This window comes from Opisthocomus hoazin, chromosome 18 (genome assembly GCF_030867145.1).
Source record: "Opisthocomus hoazin isolate bOpiHoa1 chromosome 18, bOpiHoa1.hap1, whole genome shotgun sequence".
In the NCBI taxonomy this organism is placed as follows: domain Eukaryota; kingdom Metazoa; phylum Chordata; class Aves; order Opisthocomiformes; family Opisthocomidae; genus Opisthocomus; species Opisthocomus hoazin.
The window spans coordinates 19,508,612-19,527,280 of record NC_134431.1 but is presented as its reverse complement, the minus strand read 5'-3'; the positions used below and the strand labels follow the sequence as shown (position 1 = coordinate 19,527,280).

Here is an 18,669-nt window from a genome sequence, read left to right as displayed (position 1 = left end):
GTCGCTTCCGCTTCCTCATCACGTGACGGGCGCAACCCTGCGCGACGCCGACGCTCAGGGCCCGGGCGCCGCTTCGTGACGCCATGACGCAGGGTCGCGGCACCTTCTCCATGATCCCTCCGCCCAAAAAGTAGTCCCCGGCGAGGCGCCGCGGCCTCCCGCAGCCCGCGGGCGGCGGGCGGCGGCGCCCGGTGCCGGGAGGAGGCGACGGCGGCGGGAGCGAGGAGCGCGTCCCCGCGGCGGCGAGCGCCCCGGGCGGGGCGGGGCCCGGGGTAAGTAGTCCCGGCGCGGGGCCCGCGCGGCCGTACCGCTGCGCGGCGCGAGGGCGGGGGGGCATGGCGGCCGCCGTGATGCCGGCTCCGGCGGAGGCGCGGCTGGGCCGCGGCGGGCCGGGTGAGGGCGCGGGCCGGCGGGCGGGCGGCGGCGGCGGGACCCCTCGCCCCGCAGCGTGCGGCTCTCCCCGCCCCGGCGCACCGGGGCCGCCCCGCCGTGTGCGCGCGCGCGGAGGCGGCGGGGGGGACCCCGCGGCAAGATGGCGGCGGGGGCCGGGTAGGGCCGCGGGGCACGACGGGACCGGGGGTGCCGGGCGGGTCCGGGCCCCCCCCCCGCGAGGGCGGCGGGGACCCCCCGCGGGCATGGCGCGGTGGCCGCGGGCCCGCGGCCGGGGGTGCCCCGAGGGGCGGGCCGGGCCCCCGCGCCGGGCTGCGCGGAGCCGCTCCCCTGCGGGCCGGGGCCGCCCGCAGCGGCGGGGAGCGGGCGGCGGGCGGCGGCCCTGACGGCGGCGGCCTCCCCCCTCAGGCCGGGCGTAGGCGGCCCCGCGGGGTGGGCATGGAGGAGAATGCGGTGGCGAGCAGCAGTGACGCGGCCCCGGCGGCGCGGGAGGAGCCCTCCGAGAGCGGCCTGGGCGTCGGGAGCTCGGAGGCCGTGTCGGCGGACAGCAGCGACGCCGCCGCCCCCGGGCCCCTCTCCCGGGCGGACGACTCCGGCGTGGGGCAGAGCTCCGACAGCAGCGGGGTCTCCCTGGTAGGAGCCGCTGGGGAGCGCGGGGCGGCTGGCGGCGTGGGGAAGGGGGCAGCGGTGGCTCTGGTTCCTCGGGGTTGCCCTGGGCCCGGCTGGCAAACCCAGCTTCAGCAGCCGGCTCGGTGGCTGAGCCGCCTCGCAGGCGACGCTGGCTGCTGCTCGGGTCGCTGCTTGCTGCTCTGAGGAGGAGAGCTCTCCTGGGTAGCAGGAGCAGCCCTGGAGGTCCGGGGTCCTCGGTGGTACAAAAAGAATTGCGCGGATGCCTTTCCCGGGGGTGCTGCAGCGGTACACCAGTGCTGTTTGCCTGCGCTGGCTGCCCCGAGGCCTGGCCTGGCAAAGGTCTCTCAGCTGAACTCCTCTGGCCTGTGTTTGTTCCACCAGGAAGAGGTGTCGGAGAGCAGCTCCAGCACAGATGGCATTCCCCGGATTTACCTGCCAGACTCATCCTCCATCGCCCAGTCCACCTTGGTCTCCAGTGTCTCCACCGTGAGCCAGTCCGTCATGGTGTCAGAGTCCCCACAAGTCCTGGTCCACTCCAGCGTCATCACTGATGGAGCCTCTGTCGTCTCGGACTCCACTGCCTCGACTTCCTCAGACCTGGGTTCTGCCATCGACAAAATCATCGAGTCGACGATTGGGCCTGACATCATCCAGAGTGAGTGCGTGCTCCCGGCTGCTGGCGTGCGGCGGGCCTGCCCGCTCTCCCTCTGGAGTGGCCGGGGAGGGGAGCTGCTGCTGTGCCAGGCCCGGGGAGGTGCAGGGGATGTACACACGTGCACACGTATGTGCCTCGATCAGCGGGGGTTTCTCTTGCCGTGCTGCAGTAGCTGGAGGGTTCGGTGAGGAGCTCGTGGCTGCCGGACAGCCCTCTCTCTGTCCAGCTGCTCCTCCAGCCGCGGTGCCAGCAGCCCAGGGCGGGCTCCGTCCCTGGAGCCAGGCCTTCCCTATCCCTTCCCCCTTGTGTCTGACCCCGGGAGAGCCCCAGGGACTCTGCAGCCCCCGCATCTGGCAGATACCACTCAGCTCTCCTCTTCCTCCCAGGCTGCATCGCTGTGACCAGCGCAGAGGATGGCGGGGCAGAGACAACGCAGTACCTCATTCTGCAAGGCCCTGATGACGGTAAGGGTGCACCCCGGGGCGCCTGGCGGTGGCTGCCTCTGCCTCTGAGCCTGTTCCACACGAGCGGGGCCTGGAGCCGGTATCCCAGCTACATCGGCCGCAGCGCCTGTGTCAGGGTCCCGTGGATGTGCTGACTGTTGCGAGCTTGTTACTGCGCTCGTGTTCAGGCCAGTGCCCCAGGTGTGGGCGCAGCCTGTGCGCGGGTGAGGGTCTGCTCTGGGCTGAGCTGGTTTTCATGTTTCAGGTGCCCCCATGGTGTCCCAGATGACCACCTCTGCTCTGGCCAATAGCTTGGCCATAGAAGCTGTTGCTGATGGACCTACGTCCACATGCCTTGACCAGCCCGGCCCTTCAGACCCTTGTGAGCAGTCGGAAGTGCTGGAGCTGCCTGCACGGCCAGACAAGGCCCGCGAGGCAGATGGTGGGGAGGAGCTGGATCAGCCGGACATGGAGACCCTGGAAGAGATGATGGAGGTGGTGGTGGTGCAGCAGTTCAAGTGCAAGATGTGTCAGTACAAGAGTGTCTCTAAGAAAACGCTAATTAACCACATGAAAGAGCGGCACTTCCAGCCAGGTGTGTGCTAAGGGCTGAGGAAAATTTATCTTATGGCAGACAGGCTGTGCTCACTCTGGGGAAGAACCAAGGGGAGGAGTATGAGTGCAAGGACCTGTTCTGCCACACAGTCTGGTATAGAGTGTTCGTGGTGTTCTCTGTGGCAGCGGGTTCAGCTCTGGCGTTGAAGAAAGGACGTCCACGAAAGGGCGGATCTGCCCCAAAGACTGCGGAGGAGGAGGTCCCAGAAGAAGAAGAGGATGATGATATCATGGATGCTGGCGCTATTGATGACCCTGAAGGTAGGACTCATCCTCCCTGCCTCTTACGTAGTTTAATGTTTCCTCGGTCTCTGTCTGACATTTTGGGCCCCTTGCCTCCAGAGGACAGTGACTATAACCCAGCCGAGGATGAGCCCCGTGGGCGACAGCCCAAGTTCGGCCGCACTCTCCCCACATCCAGCGAGGAGAGGCCGCGTCGGCGCCCGGGGAGGCCCCGAAAGTTTCCTCGTCTGGAGGGCATGCCCCAGGACGTGCCTGAAGGTGAGAGAAGCAGGAGGCAGCAGCCCCATGCTGGGCTGGAGCAGGGAGCGGTACATGAGCTCCCGGGAGCCCGCAGGGAGGCTGTGACGGAGCCGTGCCATGTTCCATCAAGCAGGAGGGGATGTGGAGCCCTTGGTGACGTCCCAGAGCACACCAAGCCGTGAGCTGCAGGATGGGGAAGCAGCCAGTTCCTCCGGCCTGGAGAATGGGACCAGCGAGAGCCTGGCGGAGCCCAGCATCAGCCAGTCGGACTCTGAGAACAAGGACCCTTCCTCCAACACCGGCCTCGAGGAGGCAGACGTCGTCCCCAGGAGGCGAGGGCGGCCCTCCCGCCGCTTCCTGGGCAAGAAATACCGCAAGTACATGGGGCGCAGGTGAGGGGTGTGTGCCGAGCCGGCGCTGGGCCCTCTGGCCTGTGCCCAGGGCCGGTCCAGCCCCTGCTTGCCACCACAGCTCTGAGCCCCGGCTCTGGTTTCCGCAGGTACTACTACAAGTCACCCAAGCCCCTGATGAGACCGTACCTGTGTCGGATCTGCGGCTCGCGTTTCCTCACGCATGATGATCTGCGTTTCCACGTCAACTCGCACGAGGCCAATGACCCGCAGCTCTTCAAGTGTCTTCAGTGCAGCTACCGCTCCCGGCGCTGGTCCTCCCTCAAGGTGAGCGCCGTCTGTCCTGCGCCTGTGCCGGGGGGCAGCTGGAAGCCCCAGGTCTCACGGGCCCCACTCTTCCTGCAGGAACACATGTTCAACCACGTGGGCAGCAAACCCTACAAGTGCGAGGAGTGCAGCTACACCAGCGTGTACAAGAAGGACGTCATCCGGCACTCCACGGTGCACAGCCGGGACAGGTGAGGGAAGTGCAGTCCCAGGGACTGTCTCGCAGCCTGGCTGAACGGCACTCGCGCTGTGCCTCCTGCCATGGGAGGGCAGCCGCAGCTGCCCCTGCCCTCTGGCCCTTCCAGAGTGGGTGGTTTTGGTGTCTGGGTGCCAGGGAGGTCAGACTTGGGATGTGGCTGACAAGGGGGTTGTCTTCTTTCTTTTTCAGGAAAAAGAGAGCTGATCCGGTGAGTTTGAGTACTCTGTTGGCTAGTCTCTCAGCACTGTTGTATGGGAAGAGGCATGTCTGGGTCCGCCACAAATTGTTGGTGCCTCGTTGAAGGCAGAGTTTCTGGATCACCTGAGGAAAGGCAGCCCAGGTCCTGCAGTGGGGAGAGGGTGAGGAAACTGGTGAGCCCCTCTGAGGTGAGCTCACCTTCCTGCTCTCCCTCCAGCCCCCAAAGCTGAACTCCTTCCCGTGCCCCGTATGCAACCGTATCTACCCCATGCAGAAGAGGCTGACGCAGCACATGAAGACGCACAGCACAGAGAAGCCACACATGTGTGACAAGGTGAGGGGGGGCACAGACTGGGGAGGGGCTGGCGGCGAGTGAGGCTGGACGGGAGGTGAGCGCTGCGTTGCTTTGTTTCGCCGCAGTGCGGGAAGTCCTTTAAGAAGCGCTACACCTTCAAGATGCACCTGCTGACGCACATCCAGGCCATTGCCAACCGCAGGTAGGAGCCCGGCAGCAGCCTGCAGCGTGTCCTAGCTCCCCCTCAGAGGAGAGGGCAGAAGGTCCCTGCTGCCCGTGTGACGGGCACCGTTGTCCTGGCAGGTTCAAGTGTGAGTTCTGTGACTATGTCTGCGAGGACAAAAAGGTCCTGCTGAACCACCAGCTGTCGCACATGAACGACAAGCCCTACAAGTGCAGCTTCTGCAAGTACTCCACGTTCCGGGAGGACTTCCTGGTCTCGCACATGGCTGTCAAGCACACGGGTGAGGGGACCTGCCTGCCCACCCCATGCCCCGATGTCCTGCACCCCCCTCCCCCCAGAGGCAGTCAGACCGTGCCGGCTCTCGCTGCTGCCCCTCGGGGACCCCCCGCCTGACTCCCGTGTCCTGCAGGAGGGAAGCCGTTCGCTTGCGAGTTCTGTCACTTCACCACCAAGCACAAGAAGAACCTGCGCCTGCACGTGCACTGCCGCCACGCCGACTCCTTCGAGGAGTGGGCGCAGAGGCACCCCGAGGAGCCGCCCTGCCGCCGCCGCCCCTTCTTCACCCTGCAGCAGATCGAGGAGCTGAAGCAGCAGCACAGCCAGGTGCAGGCCCCAGCTGAGCCAGAGGCCAGTCCACCGGTGAGTGCAGCTGCCCGTGCCCCAGCTCCTCCTGGTGCTCGCCGGGCCTGGCCGCACTGTCAGCTTTCTCTCTCATGCAGGCACCTCTTGGCCCTGTCACCTACCACGCAGTCCAGGCCATCCCAGGAGCAGAGCCCCCCATCCTCTCGCAGGATTCCCTGGGAGGGGCCACCATCATTTACGAACAAGGTGAGTGGGCTCCCAGGGAAGGGGACGTGGACGGGGAGGAGGTGGGCGAGCGTGTGCCTGACCCTCTGCTCCCGACCCCGACAGATGTGGCTGGATCAGCAGAACTGGCCACACAGACTGCCCTGGATCTCCTGCTGAACATGAGCGCTCAGCGAGAGCTGGCCACGGGCTCGCTGCAGGTGAGGAGGGCTGGGGGGGCTGTGCCTGACGGGGGGCAGCAGTGCGAGGCTTCGCAGCCCTCCACAGTCTCCGCGGTGCCCAGCCCTGTTCTGCTTCAGGGGACGTCTTGCAAAGCCTTGCCTTCCTGCGGCTGAGCCACTGTCCCCCTCGCAGGTGGCAGTGGTGAAGCCAGGCGATTCGGGAGAGGCACCAGCCCCCTGTGAGCCGCAGGGACAGGAGGAGGGGACCGAGATGGACTTGAAGGAGCAGCAGCAGGAGTTGGTGACACTGCACATGACAGAGCCTGGGGAGACGCTGGTGCAGGAGGCTTACGAGGAGGCAACACTGGGTGGCTCAGAGCTGCAGCAGATCACAATCCCCTTTGGCGGAACGGCAGAGTACAGCATCATCACACCCATCAGCGAGGAGATTCAGGCTCCAGGCACGCTGTACAGGTCAGCTGTGGGGGGGGAGCGGGGAGGCAGAGGCGCTTCTGACCGCAAACGAGGAGGACGAGGGAGATCCTCCCTGACCCTGTCCTCTCCAGCAGCGAGGAGGAGAGCCCTGCGGAGACCTCCCATGCGGTTGTGGTGAGTGAGGCTGTGATGACAGAGGAAGCCCTGAAAGAGCAGAACAATCACTATATCATGTCGTCCAGCATCTCGGGGAGCCAGTTCCATCACATTGAGGTAAGGAGCTGAGCTTTCTCCCCGTCCCGGAGAGCAGCATGGGCAGGTGTGACGGGGTGTTTCTCTCTCAGCCCCTCAGCGGGGACACTGCCTTTCCCTCTCCTGCGGAAGGCCAGGAGGCACAGCCCCCCGGCGTCAAGTGGCCCCCAGTGCAGTGTGTCACCAGGCAGCTCCAGAAGGACTCGTCTTTATCCCCAGCCTCCGAGGGGCAAGAAATCTCATCCCCAAAGGTCAAGTGGCCTGCACTTCAAGGCATGGCCAAGAAGCTCTCGTGCAAGGTTTCCACAGCCAAGAAGCTCTCGTGCAAGATTTCCACAGCCAAAAAGTTTTCATGCAAGATTTGCACAGCCATGTTCACAGGGAGAGCAGAAATGGAGAGTCACAAGAGAGCCCACATTGGGCCCAGCACTTTCAAGTGTCCCGACTGTCCGTTCACTGCAGCCCTCTGGCCGGAGGTTCGGGTAGGTTCCCTGGCACAGAGCAGCCCTGGGAACAGGAGGTTTGGAGAAACGGGGGCTTTCTGACCTTGCACTTGTCCTTCTGCCCTCAGAGCCACATGGTCCAGCATGCCAGCCTTCGGCCGCACAAGTGCACCCACTGCAGCTTCGCCTCCAAGAACAAGAAGGACCTGCGCAGGCACATGCTGACGCACACCAACGAGAAGCCCTTCGTCTGCCAGATCTGTGGGCAGAGGTGAGTGAAGCCTGCTAGGCTGTTGCTGCTTCAAGACACCTGCAGAGCTCTCCAGGGCTCAGGAGGGGGTAGGATACTGGCGAGGAGCTGGCTGCCCCGACCCCACCCCTGGGAGCCATCCCCTGTTAGAGGGACTCTGCCCTTGAGAGCAGTCCCTGCTGCGGGCAGACACAGCTTCGTCTCCAAGGAGCTTCTGCATGGGGAGGTTCAGTGCTTGGGCACTGATGGAAACGTTCTGGGAGCGAGGACAGGCTGTGTCGTAGGACGTGCTCGTGGTGCCCGTGGCCTGGGTCTCTGCAGAGACTGCAGAGGCCATGCGCTGCCCATGGCAAACCCCACCTCGCGCTGTTCCTCCTGTAGGTTCAACCGTAACGGGCACCTCAAGTTCCACATGCAGCGTTTGCACAGCTCGGAGGCGAAGAGGCTGGGGGCACCGGCAGCTGCCGCCCAGACCATCATCCTGAACAGCGACGAGGACACGCTGGCCACCCTGCAGAGTAAGACGTGTCCCTGCGACCAGGGGTGGTCAGCGGGGATTCACCCAGCCCCTGGGCCGGGCAGGGCTGGGAAGGGTCGGGGCCGGGGGATTCCTGCCGAAGCTGAGGGTTGCCAGCAGCAGGCGGACTCGGTGGGTGCAGAGACGAGGGGCTGGGCGCAGGGAGCTCTCCAGGCGAGGCGCCGGCTGCTGCGGTTCTGCACAGAGCCAGGGGTCCGAGCAGGTCCCAGGAGATCTCTGCGTTGCGGGAACAGCAGTGCTGCGAGCAGCTGGCAGCTGAAAGGGGAAGCAAAGTTTGTGCTCTGATGTGGAGGCTGTGTTTTGCTCACAGTTTCCTTCATGTTGGGAGAGTTTGGTTTAGCTGCTGACCTGCTGTGAGCAGAGCTATGAGACCATCCTGTGCTCCTCGCTGGGGTGGGCACCCGGCGGGGGCTGCTCGGGCGCGGGGCCGGCTGGCAGCCCCAGCAGCGTCTGCACCGGCTTTCTCTGCATTGCAGCGGCCCTGCAGTCCGGCCAGGCGGTGCTGGCTCCGGAGCGGCTGCAGCAGGCGCTGGGGCAGGAACACATCATCGTCGCGCAGGAGCAGGGCATCGCGAGCCAGGTGAGTCGGGCCCATCGGCCTCATCCTCCCGCCCTGTGCGGCCGCTCCCTGCGAGCTGTGCTCCCTCCTCTCCGAGGGCTTGCGGTCAGGCCCACCCCAGTGATGGCACCGGGCTCTCGCTGACCGCAGGAGGAGGCTGCGTACATCCAGGAGATCACGACTGCCGACGGACAGACAGTGCAGCACTTGGTGACCTCTGACAACCAGGTGAGGGGGGCACGTCCCCAGAACCCAGAGATTCTGCTCAGCTGGAGCGGGGAGAGCCGGGCTGGAAACAGGCATAGGAGACAGACAAGAACCAGCCCGGCTGCGCTGGCATGGGGACGAGCAGTGGGGACCTCTTTTTTGGGTCTGAATCCCTGTGTTTGCAGGTTCAGTACATTATTGCCCAGGATGGTGTACAGCACTTGCTTCCCCACGAGTACGTTGTTGTCCCGGAGGGACATCACATCCAGGTAGGCTTCAGACTGTCTGCTCCCTGGGCTGGTGGCTGGGGCTGATGAGGGTGCCGTGTGCGGGGCTCGGCCTCCTCCCACTCCCGGTGGCTTGCTTCGAGTCACAGCTTTGTTCAGAGGCAGGGATGCCTGCTAGCCCTAACGCAGCCGCGCTGCGGCTCTCATCCACAGGTGCAGGATGGTCAGATCACCCACATCCAGTACGAGCAGGGCAGCCAGTTCCTCCAGGAGCCGCAGGTAAGGGGCCAGGCCGCTGGCTGGAGCTGGCAGGGCTGCCCTGAGGCGGGCTCTGAGCACCCAGCTGGAGAAGAGAGGGTGCGAAGCAGAAGGCGCATGTGGGTGGGCGACTCGCTGCAGTGGCTGTGGCCAGAGCAGCGCTCGGAGAGGGACCCTGCCCCTCCCGCGCTCCCCGGCTCTCTCCCTGCAGATCCAGTACATGCCTGTCTCGCCCGAGCAGCAGCTCGTCACCCAGGCGCAGCTGGAAGCGGCTGCACACTCGGCAGTCTCAGGTAGGGCTGGGGCCCCGGCCGAGCTGCAGCGCAGCTCCCGCAGTCCCGGCTCCCTCGGGGCCGCGGTGCCCGCGCTGCCGGGCAGCTGGCGATGCCTGTGGGCAGCTGGCGAGACGCCGAGGTCTCAGCCCGGCTCTGCCCGCAGAGGCTGCTGGTTTGCGGGGCAGGCAGGGCCAGCAGGCAGCCGAGCAGCAGCCCGTGCGGGAGGGCTGGGGTCGGCAGGGCTGGGTCGCCGCTTGCTGCCTGCGTCCCTGCGGCTCGGGGCGGCAGCTGGCCTCGCTGGTCCCAGCACCTCAGTTCTGGAGCAGTAGCAGCTCCTTCCCCTGGGGATGAGTTGCCGTGCTGGGGGGTGCAGCAGCTTCCGCAGGGTGCCAGCACCCTGACGGGCGTTCGCAGAGCGGCCCGGAGCCAGGCTCCCCGGCGCAGCGGCCCTTGTGCTCGCGTCGTGCGCCTGCCTGTTTGCTGGGAGCACGTGGCACCGCGGAGGGCCCTGGGCAGCCGCCTGCCCTCGGCACGAGGAGCTGCTGACCCCTCTCCTCTGCAGCAGTGGCTGATGCGGCGATGGCGCAGGCGCAGGGCGTGTTCACCGCCGAGGCGACGGCTGAGCAGATCCAGCAGCTGCAGCAGGGGATCCGCTACGACGTCATCACGCTGGCGGACTAGCACCGGGGCCGGCCCGGCTGGCGCGAGGACGGCCACGCTGAGCAGGACCGCTGCACCGCGCCGGAGCCTCTGCAGCCAGCGGTTGCCTTACTGCTTCGGGGCTGCGAGGGACGCGCCCGAGCGCGCTGCGGCAGGGTCCTGCTGCCGCTCAGCCGTGCACCGCCGGGGTCCTGCGCGTCCTCCCCGGCACAGGCAGCTGTCTCCAGCAGAGACTGCCGCAGCCGCGGCACGGTGGCCGTGCTCTCCTGTGACCGGTCTCTGCCTGTTGCACTTGATGGTCTGAAATCCCTTTTCCTGAATCATGTCTGTGTGGGCCAAACTCGGCTCGGTCGGTCTGGCACGTGAGGAGCCTGGGGCCGAGCCGCGCGGGGCGGAGCGGAGTGGGAGGTGTGAGTGCAGCCGCAGCCCCGCGCTCCCCGGCCGTCGGGCGTGCGGTGCTGGCGTGAGCGCAGCCGGCCCTCCCTCGGCTTCTCGGGCCTGCGGGCAGGCAGCAGCGGTAGCGCTTGGGACTGGAGGAACCCGGAGTAGGAAGAAGCATAGGTGGAAGATGTTCTATTTTTCTTCTGAAGAGGGATGGACTCTGAAGTTGGTTCGTAGGTGGTTGGGGGAGGGGTTCAATTCTGACATTGTGAAGCTTTGACTTTGCTTATGAATAAAAAGGGATTGGAACCTGCGTGTGTGCCGGCGCGTCCTGGGGCTGGGGCAGGGGGTCCCGGCTCCTGGCCCCGCAGCTGGGCAGCTCGCTGCCGGCGTCCTCCTGCCTGAGTGACCTTGACTTCGGGGAAGGGAGCCGGGCATCTGGTCCAGCGGCGGGCTGGGGGCTGGAGTCGTGGCATTAATCGAGTGGTAAACAGCCTAAATCCCGTGTAACGCTGTCCCGGACTACACACGCCGCCCCTCCCTGAGCGGATTGTCTGGAGGTATTTACATGTGATTATAACAGCTAATCTCAGAGTTTTGGTTCTGTGCTTTTGCATTAAACTGATTATCTGCGGAGGGGAAAAAGGCCTGGAACCACCCAACTTCAGCAAGAGCCTCTGCGAGGCCGGGGCCCGGCGGCTGCGGGATCGGTGTGGTGTGGTCACGGCGCAGCTCTTGCTGGGGACGGGGATGGCACTGGGGCTCGTGCTGTGGACACAGAGCTGTGCTCTGCCCGAAAGGAGGGATACCCTCCCTCCCGGGCTGCGGGGGTCCCCAGCGAGACCCCTGCTCCTCCCTGCCTCGGGGCTGCTGCCAGCAGCCTGCCTTCACTCCGGGCTCCCGTGCTGGACCCCCCACCACCCTGCCCGGCCGGGGCAGCGGGGCCTCGGCCGCACACGTCCCCGGGTGAGCAGCCTCGGCCGTCGTTGGTCGTGGGTCTGTCCCAGCCAAGGCTGTGTCCAGCTGCCCTCACGTCCGGCTGCAGCCCTGTCCGTGCCCCGCCGTGCCGATGCGTGGCCGTGGCTCCGTCACATCCAGCTGTGCTGCGCAGGGTTTGGGCACGCTGCAGCAATCCACAGGCGCTTTCCTAGATTACAGCCCCATTATCTAATCAAGCGGATCCGAAGTGCTGCCGGCAGCGCTGATCAGGGCTGGAGGAGTCCCGTGGGGACAAGGTTACAGGGCCGTGGCCAGGGCTGGTGCCAGCCGTCCGACCCGGCCGGCCGCTCCTGGCCAACGGCACAGGCTCCTGGCTGCCCTGCAGCCGCTGGGTCAGGGCTGCTGAGAGCACGGGGCCAGCCCAAGGTGGGGACGGGACTGGGAGGGACGGGACTGGGGCTCCCTGCACATGGGGAGCTCTGGGTGCTGTTGGGGCTCTGGCTGTGGGGCCACAGGGTCTGGGGACTCTGCCCTCTCTGCCGGCACTGGCACCTCAGCCCTGGCACCTTCTGCTGTCACTGGGGGTCTGCAGGGAGCCCGGGGACGCTGCAGGGCTCAGGAGCACCGGTGACCTTCCCCTTCCCGTCCCTGGCCAGTGCTAAGCGGGTTTGTTACATATTTAATATCCTGAGAGCATTATTAGTCGGTATTTAACGACGGATACAACCTGTGGGATAATCCCAGTCTGAGCAGGCAGGCGCAGTGGCAGGAGCGGGGTGGCTTGGGGGGTTGCGGGGTCTCGGTGCCCCTTGTGCCCCGCTGCCTGCGGGGCTGCGTCCCCACCCAGGCAAGGGGTCACTGGCCACCCCCGGGGCTGTGAGGCCCCATCCCCTTCACCCCGACAGCTCCTGGCACTGCAGTAGAGCCCCGCGTGTGCTGTCCCCCATGTGTCCCCCCTGCGTGCTGTGTCCCCATGGGGGGCTGTGGGGCTCATGTGGGCCCCGTGCCCCAGCCCCTGGTGCCGCTGCACCCCATCCCTGGGGCTGCGCAGGGTCAGGGGGCTGGGGGGGCTGGGGTCCTGGCGTGGGTCCTGGGCACGTCCAGGCTGTTGGGGTGCAGGCGGGGCGGAGGATGCTCCTGCCAGTCCCTGCTCGGCGGGAGCTGGGGAGGGGGTGGCACCGGCTGCCCCAGATCCCTGCGGCTGCTCCCGTGGGTGCTAATGCCCCCGATCCGTGGCCAGCCCCCCCCGGGCCCCGCCGGCTATAAAACCCCCGGGAGCAGCTCCCCGGCTCCTCTCCCCTCAGCATGGCAGATCCTCGGGGTGAGCAGAGCCTGGGCCGAGAGCCGGGGGGCTGCGGGGGGCCCTGGGGAACCCTGCGGGGGCCCCCCCCAGCCCTGCTGCCATGCCCCTGCCCCGTGCTGGCCGGCTGCAGCCTGCTGCCGCCCCCCCTGAGCCTCCTCGCACCCCCGGTAAGCGCTGCGTGGCTGCTCCCGGGGGGCTGGGGCGTGGGACCCCCCTGGACCCGGCTGCGGTTGGCGGGGGGGGTGTCTGGGAGCTGCTGCTCTGGGGGGTCTGGGAGCTGCTGCCCTGGGTTCCCTGCACCCCCCTGGCATCCCCCTGCCTCCCCCACCAGCATCCCCCTGCTTCCCCCCCTCACTGCAGCCCCCTGCCCCTCGACGCCTCAGGGTGCGCAGGGCTGGGCGCGGGCGCAGGCAAGGATGAGGACGGGCAGGACCCAACTCTGCCCCTTCCCCCGGCCCCCCGCACCCCCCAGCCCCTCTCCTGCGGCCCCGGGTGCCCCCCGCCCCTCTCCCCTCCCTGACGCCCCTTCTCCCCCCCAGGTCTCGCCGGGCTGCGGGGTGCCGCCGGGGCTGCTGCCCTGCGCCGGGCCCTGCCCGCCGTGCTGCCCGCCATCGCTGCCGCGGGAGCCGGGCCGGGCCAGGGCGGCGGCGGCGCGGGAGAGCAGCGGGGCGCTGCGGGCGTGGCTGGCGCGGCACCCCCGTAACCCCTACCCCAGCAAGGGCGAGAAGGCGCTGCTGGCCGTGGCCTCGCGGCTCAGCCTCGCCCAGGTCTCCACGTGGTTCGCCAACGCCCGCCGGCGCCTGCGGAGGGAGAACAAGGCGGGCTGGGCCCCACCGGCCGACGGCGAGGACAGCGGGGGCGAGGGGGCCCCACCAGCTGCATCTCCCGGCCCCGGCCCCGCGCAGGACGGCTGCGGGGGCAGCCCCGGTGGGGGGCCGGGCGCTGGGCAGGGCGGGCAGCCCCAGCAGCCGAAGATCTGGAGCGTGGCGGCGATGCTGGCGCCTTCCCCCGGCGAGAGCAGCGGCCGCCCGGGCGTGCCAGCGGTGCCGGAGCAGGGGTAGGGACCTGCTGGAGGGGTGCTGGGCATCAATAAACGTGGCTCTGTCCTGGACCTCCCGGTGCTGCCCGTCTGTGGTGGGGACTGCGGTGGCGGTGTGGGGGTGGGGGGGTGGGGGGGGCTCCACCACCCCCGGGAGCTTGGCAAGTCCTGCACCAGACCCCTCGGGCTGTCCCTCGCCCGCGGTGGGACCCCCCTGTGCGCCTGGCAAGGCTGACGGGGGTCGCTGGCCCTGCCGCCGGCTGTGGACCCCGAGGGGGGGGGGTCCCCTCCTGTGGATTCAGTGCCTTCCTGATGCCTCCTCCCTTTTCGCCTCCCTGGACGTCCAGGGTCACCCGTGGGGTGGGCTCACGTGTGGGGTGCGGGGCTGGGGGGGGCTGTCACAGCACTGCGGTGCAGCACGGGGAGGGACACACAGGGACAGGGACACGCATCGACGGGGACACATGGGAGGCACCGCACGTGTGGGGCATGGGAGCAAGCGGCAGCGCCCGTCCGCCCGCCCAGCAGGACACCGGCTGCCGGGACCGGGGTCCAACCCACCGTGGTCCCCCCGACCCCCGGGGCCCGGCTCTGGCGGAGGCTCCACACTGCCTGGGGGTGACAATGGGGCTGGGGGGGCTGGCAGGGGGTGGGGGGGGAGGGGACCAGGAGCCCCAGGAGGGCCCCGACCTGTACACCAGCTTTAAATGTGCCTAAGAACTAGGAAACAGAAATCAAAAATAGACTTTGCTCTTCTTGATAAAAGTAATAAAATGGTTAGCGGTGTTAAATTAATCCTTACAAAACAAAACCCAAGGAGGTTAAATAAGGCCCAGAGGCCCCGCATAAAAACCACAACGACTACAAAACAGCTGCAAAGACGTCTTTACACACCAAAGAAACTCCTCTTCTCCGCTCCTCCCCTACACGGTACACGGCGTCGGCGAACATGGGACTCACAGATGTGGGAAAGAAACACGGATGCGATGGGAGCAGCCCCGCCAGGAGCGCGGGCGCCATGGACAGAACTATTTACACTATGGACACGGAGCTGTGCTGGTGCCTGTGCGGCGGCAGGAGCCCCCGGGCTCTGCCCGTCCTCCTCCCGCGGCGCCGGGCTGCGGCCAGCTGCCGGGGCCCCTCCGGCTGCCGCACCCGGCACGCGCGCGCCCTGAGCTGGGGTTCACCCCCAGCTGCCGCTTTGCTCTCGGCCCAGCTCCCGCTCTTTGCTGTGGCGGAGGAGGAGGATGAGGAGGACGAGGAGCTGAGGGTCCGGCCTGAATGCTTGTAGGCTGCAACAAGCTCCTGCAGCCGCTCCGGCGTGGGCTCCCTCTTGGCAAAGCCGGCGCTGTTCTGCAAGGGAAGGCAACAGGCGCTGAGCATCTCCCCGTGGTCCCCGCGCACCGCCACGCTGTGGGTCAGCCGTGGGTCGTGGAACTCCCCTACCCCAAGGGATGACGTGCCAAGGTTCCCAAATCCTCCCCGCTGCAGGTGCAGGGCTCAGGCAAGCAGGGTCAGGAGGGGGGGAACCCGAAGACCTCCCGGCAGAGGCACTGGCAGAGGCTGTAGACGATGCAGAGGAGCAGGCTGGAGGGCACGAGGCTGAGCAGGACGATGCCCAGGCTGTGGTGCTCGATGAGCAGGAGGTAGATGCCGAAGGGCAGGGAGCTGAAGTAGAGGAGGCCGAGGACGCCCAGGACGAAGCGCGGGACGGCTCGCCAGGTCCAGGAGCGGCACTTCTGGCCGGGGCCGTGGCAGGGCAGCGTGCCCAGGCTGGCGGGGCGGTACAGCCGCACCACCTCCAGCCCCGCCAGGCCCTCCGGCGGGGCCACGTCTGCCGGCACCTCCAGGATGGTGACGACCAGGCAGTCGGGGCCGGGCGCGGGCTCCAGCACGCCGGGGCAGAGCAGGACCTCGGGGGACCGGGGGGGACCCCGCGGGTGGCCCGTCAGCAGCGCCAGCGCCTCGGCGTCGTCCTGCAGCCGCTGCACGTCCCCGCCGGGCACCGGGCTGCGCTGGCGGCAGAAGGGGCAGCGGAGCTGGCGCGGCGACACGTCCCCCAGTGCCACCATCCTGCGCAGGCAGCGGGCGCAGAGCCGGTGGCCGCAGCGGAGCCGCTTGGGCCGGCGGCCCCGCCCGTCGAAGCGGCCGCAGCAGATCTCGCACTCCAGCCCGGGGGTCGCGGGCCCCGCCGCCCCCCGCTCGCCGTCCTGCCGGGCCATGCTGCCGGGGCTGCCCGGGCGCTGGGGGGGGGGGGGGGAGCCCGCTGTCAGCCGGGGCCGGGCTGCGGGGCCCCGCCGCACCCCACAGGCGGGGGCCTGAGCGGGGCCGGCTGCGGGGCCCCCGCCGCAGCCCCCTCCCGGGGCCGGCACAGCCCGGCTGCAGCCGCCGCCGCTGGGACTCCCCCGGACCCCCCCCCCCCGGCCGCTCCCCGGGGCTGCGCCGGCGCCGGGGCCGCTCCGCGCTGCAGCAGGGGGGTCCCGGGTGCGGCCCGCCCCCCGCTCCCCCCCGCGCAGGGCCGGCCCCGGACCCCGGGCTCCGCCGGCCGCAGGGACCCCCCGCCCGCGGCCCCCCGCCCGCGGCCCCGTACCTGCGCTCCGCGGCGGGGCTCCGGGGCGGGCGGCCCATGGGGGGGGGGGGCGCGCGGGCCCGGTGCCCGCCGCGCTGCGGAGCCCGCCCCGGCGCAGTGGCCGCCCGCATCCTCCGCACCGTTGGCTCGGCAACGCGGGGCGGGGGCGGGCGCTCGGCGGGGCCGGCGGCGGGAGCGGCCCCGTCGGGCAGGGCCGGGGCCCCGCCGGGCTGCAGCAGGACGGGGCGGGGGTCGGGGCAGGGGTCCGGGGCGGGGGTCGGGGCGGGGGGGCCGTTGCGGAGGGGTCGGTGCGGATCCCCGCAGCCCCCTCGCTTCCGGGCAGCCCTGAGGATGCTCCTTCCCTGCCCGGGGGTGCGGGCAGCGGCTCCTGCGGCACCGGGGGGGGGTTTGGGGGGGGGGGGGTGAGTCTCCTGCTCGGCCCCAGGGAGGGGAGCAGCGTCAGGCGGGGGGTGCCCGCGGGTGGGCTCTGCAGACCCGTCCCGGACCCGCAGGACCGCGATCCCGGGGCGCAGTGGAACGCCCGGGCACCTCACCCCACTGCTGCGCCCCGGGGAGCCGGGGCCGGGGGCACCGGGGGGGCCACAGCACCTGCCCGAGCCAGGCTGGGCACAGCCGAGGCCTCCCCCCATCCCTCTCCGCAGGCTGTGGCCCCCCAGCCCGTGCCCCATCCCCCCCAGCTGCAGCCCTTGCGGGGGTGTTTCCAGCAGCCCCGGGGGGCTGCAGCCGTTGGAGCCCCCCCCCGCTGCCCAGGGCTGAGGCCGGCTGGCAGTGCCGATTCTTCCCAGTGCAGACTGGGCAAACCCCCCCACTGCTGTGCCACCGGCCGGGAGGGCGGCAGCGGCCGCCCGCCACGGGAGCAACGCTTGCGGGGTCACGGTGAGGACCCCTCGCAGTGACAGCCGACCTTGGACGGGCCTGGGCCCAGGCGCGGCCGGGGGTCTCCAGCTCCTCCTCAGTGACGGGGTCACAGCTTGCTGCTCTCGGGCCCCCAGCACTGCCCCGCTCCCCGCGTGACTGCTGACCCCGTCCCCCCAGCACAGTCCGTACCCCACTGTCCCCCCCCCGCGACCCCCCACACAGCCCTTGCTGCCCGGCCTCGGTCGCCTGCCCCGGCTTCACCCTGGGTGCAGGCTCGGCTGGGCCGCGAGCAGTGCTGGGCGCCGGGGGACGGCCGCCGATGCGTGTGCCGGCGGGACGTGTCCCGTCCCATCTTGGCGCCGGGCTGGCGGGGGGCCCCGTGCCGGTGGGGTCTCGCTGCCTCGGGGATCGGGCGGCTCAGTCCTGTGAGCAGAAGCTGCTGCTTGTCCCGGTCCCCACCTGAGAGAGCAAGACAAACGGCTCGGCGAGGACGGACTGACCAAGATTTGCTGAGCTTCCCAGCACCAGCGCGTGCGTCTGCTCGCCTGCACTGCAGCAGCAGCCTGCCTCGGCTCAAAATAACGAATAAAGGAAAAAAAGGCTTTACAAGCTGCTGCTTTCACTGCCGAGCTCCCAGCTGTCCCAAGGGCCATCACGGGGGGGTCGATGATCTCCTCGCCTCGGCTGGTGAAAGCCTCCCTGGAGAGCTGCGGAGGTGCCGGCCGCGGGCTGAGCAGGCAGCGCGCAGGGCTGGGCCGTGCCTGCCCACCGCAGCGGGACCGGCACTGCCGTGGCACCGGTGCCGCTGCCCGCGGGACGCCCTGCGCACGACACGGACCCAGGACACAGCTCACTTCCTCGCCTCCCGGCTTCTGAACCCTGAACTCACTGCCAGTTTGTGCCAAGAAATGCAGCCCCGCACGGCTGCGGGACGCCAGGCTTCCAGCAACGCTTACCCACCCGGTGCCGTCCTCCTCCGGGACAGCAAAACCCACCCGGGGAGGACAGGCGTCCACGGCGCCTGCGGCCCGACCCGAGGCACAGCTAAAGCCAGGGACTTCCCAAACCCCAGCAAAGCCGGCTTTTAACCACCAGAGCCGCCCTCGGCCCGTCAGGCCAGAGGAGACTGGTGGCCGTAAACGATTCTTCAGCCCAACAGCGAGGGACAGGGCGAGGGCGGTGCCGGGAAGCTGCACAGACCGGTCCCGCTGGGAAATGCTGCGCTTCGGGCGCAGCGCGTCGGCCCCTGGCCGGCTCGACGCAGGACGTTCGCTGGGCACTGCCCGCAGGAGAGCCCGGCCAAGCTCCCACCACCGCTGCGGGCGCAGCTCCGTGCTTCCCGGCATCGATCTGGCCCTGTCCCTCGCTGCCGGGCTGAAGAACGGCCGGGGGGCGAAGGGCTGCCGGGGGGCGAAGGGCTGCCGGGGCGCCGAGACGCGGCAGGGAGACGCGGCCCCGCAGAGGCCGAGGGCGATGACAGCGGCCTGCGCTTCCCCGCGGGCCGTTCCAGGGAAGGGAAAGCCAAACTCCGCACCGCAGCGGCAGTGAAGCCAGAGGGTGGTGGTCTGGCTGCTTTAGGGCACGCACACTGGTTGTCAGGAAAAAGCATTCAGCAGGAGGGCACGGCCGCAGGAACGGGTCGGACACCACAGCTCTGCGTTTTCTACCTCTCAGCCAGCCAGAGGCGAGGGCAGGGGGTGACACCGGCCCCCGGCCAG

General features: G+C 68.9%; 2 protein-coding genes across 9 annotated transcripts; one reads left to right on the top strand and one right to left on the bottom strand.

Annotated features, from left to right (window-relative positions):
* Positions 1–375: 375 nt before the first annotated feature.
* On the top strand, positions 376–10,535 carry ZNF335 (zinc finger protein 335). Of its 8 annotated transcripts, XM_075438608.1 has the most exons (28): positions 376–393; positions 799–1,023; positions 1,402–1,675; positions 2,062–2,139; positions 2,384–2,713; positions 2,860–2,994; positions 3,076–3,234; positions 3,347–3,608; positions 3,716–3,893; positions 3,972–4,084; positions 4,282–4,300; positions 4,508–4,624; positions 4,711–4,787; positions 4,889–5,049; positions 5,179–5,408; positions 5,489–5,597; positions 5,682–5,776; positions 5,931–6,211; positions 6,304–6,445; positions 6,517–6,906; positions 6,996–7,138; positions 7,499–7,635; positions 8,132–8,235; positions 8,365–8,442; positions 8,607–8,690; positions 8,862–8,927; positions 9,118–9,199; positions 9,744–10,535. In XM_075438608.1, the coding sequence occupies exons 2-28, from the start codon at positions 829–831 to the stop codon at positions 9,860–9,862; spliced, it is 4,158 nt and encodes a 1,385-aa protein (XP_075294723.1). In that variant the 5' UTR covers positions 376–393; positions 799–828; the 3' UTR covers positions 9,863–10,535. The 8 variants fall into 8 exon arrangements, with proteins under 8 accessions (XP_075294723.1, XP_075294729.1, XP_075294725.1 ...); XM_075438614.1 differs by lacking the exon at positions 376–393 and having other exon boundaries at positions 756–1,023; positions 3,347–3,593; XM_075438610.1 differs by lacking the exon at positions 376–393 and having other exon boundaries at positions 756–1,023; positions 6,307–6,445.
* A 3,715-nt stretch (positions 10,536–14,250) lies between these two features.
* LOC142363551 (E3 ubiquitin-protein ligase RNF182-like) lies at positions 14,251–15,789 on the bottom strand. The gene is made up of 2 exons (XM_075438755.1): positions 14,950–15,789; positions 14,251–14,856 (listed from the first exon to the last, which is right to left on the bottom strand). The coding sequence occupies exon 1, from the start codon at positions 15,723–15,725 to the stop codon at positions 15,018–15,020; it is 708 nt and encodes a 235-aa protein (XP_075294870.1). The 5' UTR covers positions 15,726–15,789; the 3' UTR covers positions 14,251–14,856; positions 14,950–15,017.
* Positions 15,790–18,669: the final 2,880 nt, after the last annotated feature.

Bases quoted from the DNA above. Each gene is read 5' to 3' on its own strand.
- ZNF335 (XM_075438608.1), top strand. From the start codon at position 829: ATGGAGGAGAATGCGGTGGCGAGCAGCAGTGACGCGGCCCCGGCGGCG. The intron at 4,788-4,888 runs GTAGGAGCCCGG...TTGTCCTGGCAG, and splicing joins CAGGCCATTGCCAACCGCAG to GTTCAAGTGTGAGTTCTGTG. The intron at 8,928-9,117 runs GTAAGGGGCCAG...CTCTCCCTGCAG, and splicing joins AGTTCCTCCAGGAGCCGCAG to ATCCAGTACATGCCTGTCTC.
- LOC142363551 (XM_075438755.1), bottom strand. From the start codon at position 15,725: ATGGCCCGGCAGGACGGCGAGCGGGGGGCGGCGGGGCCCGCGACCCCC.